Source organism: Olea europaea, unplaced genomic scaffold (genome assembly GCF_002742605.1).
Source record: "Olea europaea var. sylvestris unplaced genomic scaffold, O_europaea_v1 scaffold1341, whole genome shotgun sequence".
Lineage (NCBI taxonomy): Eukaryota > Viridiplantae > Streptophyta > Magnoliopsida > Lamiales > Oleaceae > Olea > Olea europaea.
This window is the reverse complement of record NW_019230899.1, coordinates 165,207-171,153: the sequence shown is the minus strand read 5'-3', so window position 1 is coordinate 171,153 and position 5,947 is coordinate 165,207. Positions and strand designations below refer to the sequence as shown.

Below are 5,947 nucleotides of genomic sequence, written 5' to 3'. Positions count from 1 at the left end.
TGGGGGCCAAACACATGCTAAATAGTGTTATTGCGAAGTTACCACATCAATTAGTCAATCACGTCTATTGTGCGACCTGACCAAAGGATGCTAATGAAAGAGGCCCATTGTAGATGTCTTTCGCCTCGAAAATACACTACAGTAAGAACGTAACGCCTCACAACATGTCTCAAGTGAGACGTCTAATGACATGGCCTAATCTCCTCGAAAAGCATACGTGGAAAAGGCAATGCAAAGTAGAGTGCTAACCTTATGCGATCTCTTCCTTTGCTTCGTATTTAATAAATACTACATAATTATTGTCGTTTATGAAATTTGTGTTATTAATTTTCAATTAATTAACATTTATATTAACATAGACTCAATAAATTTTTACTTGATGAATTTTGAATTATATGAATCTAAAGTTATTATAGCCCTTGTTTGAGCTCCATTTTTTGGAATAGAATGAATTTTTGAATAGTGTATTGATGGAAAATGTGTGGTTAAAAAATAAGGAAAAATTTTGGATTTACGTGTAATATTATTTTATTGAAAAATGTGTAGTTAAAATGATATCAAAATACTATTGAAAAATGAATTTTTGCAAAAGAATAGGGCTCAAACAAGGGCATAAATTAATTTATTCATGTTCATGTATCTATAAATTTTAATGAGAGTTTAAATTTGTGTATTAATAATTATTTTTTATAAATCAAATGCAATACAAAAAGATTACTCATTTATGAAGTTTCTTTTAACTTTTCATTCCTACATTTTCTAGAATTAATGTTTCCACGCGTAGTGTGATTTTCCTTTTTCCATTTCAGTTTCCATTATCGCTTTCGTGCAACCCTAACTTCTGTAACAAAAATATTTGAGATAAAATCACTTAAATAAAATAAAGCGAACAAAAATATAATACTTACAAAACACGTTGAGGACCCGAGATTGTGCTATCCCGTTCCCGCCATATCTCGGGGTAGCGGAGGCTGGGAATGATGGCGGAGATGCTCAGAGAAGGAGTGAACGCAACAGATGGTGAGCAACAGAGAAGAGGTAGTCCGGAGAGGAGATCGATGGCGGCTATAGGCTGCTGCAACCGTCGGCTGTTGGAGGCTATGAAACGAAACTCTAGCTAGTGTTAACCAAGGTAGTATGGCTGAAAATGGCAATATATGACGTGGTGAGCTGTAAACACACCATATAATGGGAGGAATCTTGGCAATTTGAAGATGGAGACTCCAATAGAGGTGCAGGCCACGGTGAATTTGCAAGGCTTAGTTTTTGAATGATTAGCGATGTCTCGTCCTTGTACTTACTGCAGATATTGGAGGACGGCAAAGTGGTTGTGGAAGAAGAGGAGTGCGAGGAGGCAGCAAATGCGGGGGGTACTTTTAAGTTTGGCTTTGTCAAACCAACCATTTTCCATTTTAACCAAAAAAATCTAACATTCACCACAATGGCCATTTCTTGTGTAAAAGACAAAAAGGCCCTTAAATAAGTTATATAATTGCAAAAATAGAAATATGGTAAAAAGACAAAAATATCCTTAAGTTACAAATAAAAATCCAAACACTTCTCAATTGAAATTTGAAAACGAAGTCAGTCTTTTCATCAGTTTACTCTAACACGATAAAAATTCTTTCATTTTTCATCCACTTCAACCTCAAAATTTCATAAACTTATCAGTTATCAACCTCAACAGAAATATTTAGTTAAATTTCAGCACTTCAATTCGGTAAGTATCTTTTCCTAGTATTTAATTTTATTTTTATTGAAGTCGTATATTTTTTTTTTAAATGGTAGAAAAAATAATATTAGAGCCAAAGTTCAGGCCGGCACCGATCAGATGCCGGAATAAACGGACGGTCCGGACGGCCCGGAGACTTTCCCACCCCTCGATTCTGATAATTTTATTTCTGATAATTTGTTCTGATATTTTTAATTCATAATGCAGATATGGCAAAAGCATGTGTCCCAATCTGTTATTTCAGCGAATTTCAAAGGAAAGAAAATGGTCAATGAGAATGGAAATGGACGAGTGAAGGAGAAGGGGTTGCTGCTATTTCGATAACAAAAATACTTCGTTTACAGAAATGTACAGTGAAATACAAAATATGCTTAACGTCAATTCCTCTCAGTACGATATGGAATTGGGATTTTTATTTCAAAAGCATTCAACAATTTCGATTCCACCTTTGAAAGTTACTTTTGAAGCGCAAATAAAGCATCTAATTCAATTGAACCAAGGTCGAAAGACGACTCCTATTTGCGTAAGTTTGTTGAAGAAAAATGTCATCGAGGGTGAACACGAAGTTTTTGATGGAGAGGATCGTAATGAGAATGATTTTTGGGATACTGTTGAGATTGTTCGGGAGGATGATGTGGTTATTCCTGGGGCAGTTGCTACTCACCATGATGTCACCGTTACACGAAGAATTTACGAGGAAGTTCAAGACAACGAGGATGAAAGGCCATTTACAAATCAGGATTTGATTGCTTTATCCAAACAGAGACATGAGTCTGGTGGGAGCTCACATGCTGGGCCGAGTACACGGTCTTCTAATTGTTCTCGTGTAGTTCCTGATGATGAAGATTTACATGTCGATCAATTGTTTGACACGAAAAGAGATTTGCAAGAAGTCGTGTACCGAATTGCAATGAAACATAATTTTGAGTTTAAGGTAAAAAAATCAAACAAGTTTACATACACAATTATTTGTGTGGACAACAATTGCAGTTGGCGTTTGAGTGCGACAAAGATGGACACAAATGAGTTCTTTGTTGTTCGTAAGTATGCGCGGGAACATACTTGTGAAGTGGGTATTCATCTAAATGATCACAGGCAAGCTCGATCATGGTTTATTGTTCAACAGATAATGCACAGGTTTCAGGACCTACGGGCGATTTACAGACCTACAGATATCATCAACGACATCCGTCAAGAGTATGGGATGGTTATGAGTTACCAGAAGGCCTGGAAGACTAAAGAATGTGCATTGGAAGATTTAATGGGTTCGACAGAGGAGAGTTATGCCAAATTGGCCAGGTATTGCCACAACATGGTGAGAACTAATTCTGACTCGACGTTTTTTATTGAAACCGATGGGCAGAATCGCTTCAAGTATTTTTTTATGGCTCTTGGACAATGCATTAGAGGTTTTCGAAATGCGATGCGACCTCTAATTCTAGTTGATGGTACAACCCTAAAAGCTAGATATGAAGGAAAGTTGATTATTGCTACTTGTCAAGATGCCAATATCCAAATTTATCCTCTTGTATTTGGCATTGTCGATGGAGAGAATGATCTAGCAATGCGTTGGTTCTTCACGAAGTTGAGAGAAGTAATTGGGAACATCGAGAACCTTGCATTTGTGACTGATCGGGGGCAGTCAATAATAAATGGTATAGTCGAAGTTTTTCCAGAAGCACATCATGGTTATTGCATATACCGCATTCAGGGCAATCTGAAAACTAGGTACCGGGGCAGTGGCATCGTTGCATTGTTTAGGAGAGCTGCAGAAGCTTACAGCTTTGAAGAGTTTACGAAGTTCATGGGCGAAATAGAACATAAATCAGAAAGTGCATGGGAATATCTATCAGATATGGGGGTCGAACATTGGGCACGGTCACATTTTCCAAGACGTCGATACAACATGATGACGTCGAATAATGCAGAGTCGCTCAATGCATTATTCAAGAAGGATCGAGAGTTACCGATTCTCGTAATGATTGAACATATTCGCAGCAAGTTACAACAGTGGTTTTATGACTGACGTGAAGAATCCCAAAATTGCACGAGTGTGCTAGCTCCGGCACAGGACGATCGACTATTCAAAACTCTGGAAGTGGTAAAAGCTCTATTTGTGGAACAACTAGATCAATTTCGCTTCTCCGTGAGATGCGGGCGTAATGTTGGATACATTGTAGACTTGAATGACAATACCTGCACGTGTAGAAAATTTCAGTTGGAAAGTTTTCCATGTGCACATGCTGTCGCAGTGGCTATGTATAGAGGATTTTCACCACACAATTTGTGCAGTTATTATTATATGACTGATTTTTGGAGAGCAGCGTATGCCGAAACTATATTTCCTCTACCAAATGAAGCCGAGTGGGAAGTTCCTGATTATATTGTAGCACTTGATAATTTGTTGCCACCTGAAGCTCCACCGCGTACTCCTGGTCGTAGACGGATGTCTAGAATACCATCTACAGGAGAGTTTCCACAACCGCGTAAGTGCGGGAGGTGCGGCGCTACAGGACATACACGTCTATTTTGTACAAGTCAGATTCCACTAAACAATGACTCGACGGATGTATAGTATCTATATAAATCATATGTATTCTCTATTTGTCATGTGTTTGTGATTTTCTGAATTTAAATTGGATGTAATCTTTATCATATTGTTTAATTACTCTTTTTAATTTTTATCGCATTTGTCATATGTATTTTCTATGTGTCATGTATATGTTTGTTTTCTTTTAAAACAAGTGAGACAATGATATATATTAACTAACAATATGGAGATATTACTATTTCGATTTTTCGTTTTACTATTTCTTTAATTAATTATCTTAATTGGTTAAGTAAAAAAAATATTATTCAATTTAATTTATTCGTTAAATATTTCGTTAATTATGTATATTATTTATTTCATATTTAATTACTCTATTTTGATTATTTATTTGAATAATATTTATTCGATTTTTCGTTTTACTATTTCTTTAATTAATTATCTTAATTGGTTAAATAAAAAAAATATTATTCAATTTAATTTATTCGTTAAATATTTTGTTAATTATGTATATTATTTATTTCATATTTAATTACTCTATTTCGATTATTTATTTGAATAAAAACAATAATATTTATTCGATTTTTCGTTTTACTATTTCTTTAATTAATTCTCTTAATTGGTTAAGTAAAAAAATATTATTCAATTTAATTTATTCGTTAAATATTTCGTTAATTATGTATATTATTTATTTCATATTTAATTACTCTATTTCGATTATTTATTTGAATAAAAATAATAATATTTATTCGATTTTCCATTTTACTATTTCTTTAATTAATTATCTTAATTGGTTAAGTAAAAAAATATTATTCAATTTAATTTATTCTTTAAATATTTCGTTAATCATGTGTTTTATTTATTTCATATTTAATTACTCTATTTCGATTATTTATTTGAATAATATTTATTCGATTTTTCGTTTTACTATTTCTTTAATTAATTATCTTAATTGGTTAAGTAAAAAAATATTATTCAATTTAATTTATTTGTTAAATATTTCGTTAATTATGTATATTATTTATTTCATATTTAATTACTCTATTTCGATTATTTATTTGAATAATATTTATTTGATTTTTCGTTTTACTATTTCTTTAATTAATTCTCTTAATTGGTTAAATAAAAAAAATATTATTCAATTTAATTTATTCGTTAAATATTTCGTTAATTATGTATATTATTTATTTCATATTTAATTACTCTATTTCTATTATTTATTTGAATAATATTTATTCGATTTTTCGTTTTACTATTTCTTTAATTAATTATCTTAATTGGTTAAGTAAAAAAAATATTATTCAATTTAATTTATTCGTTAAATATTTCTTTAATTATGTATATTATTTATTTCATATTTAATTACTCTATTTTGATTATTTATTTGAATAATATTTATTCGATTCTTCGTTTTACTATTTCTTTAATTAATTATCTTAATTGGTTAAGTAAAAAAATATTATTCAATTTAATTTATTCGTTAAATATTTCGTTAATTATGTATATTATTTATTTCATATTTAATTACTCCATTTCGATTATTTATTTGAATAAAAATAATAATATTTATTCGATTTTTCATTTTACTATTACTTTAATTAATTATCTTAATTGGTTAAGTAAAAAAAATATTATTCAATTTAATTTATTCTTTAAATATTTCGTTA

General features: G+C 31.5%; 1 protein-coding gene across 1 annotated transcript; it reads left to right on the top strand.

The window, feature by feature from the left end:
• Positions 1-2,078: 2,078 nt before the first annotated feature.
• On the top strand, positions 2,079-4,307 carry LOC111375152. Its single transcript, XM_022997946.1, has 3 exons — positions 2,079-3,106; positions 3,200-3,694; positions 3,785-4,307. Exons 1-3 carry the CDS (start codon positions 2,079-2,081, stop codon positions 4,305-4,307), a joined length of 2,046 nt encoding a protein of 681 aa, XP_022853714.1.
• Positions 4,308-5,947: the final 1,640 nt, after the last annotated feature.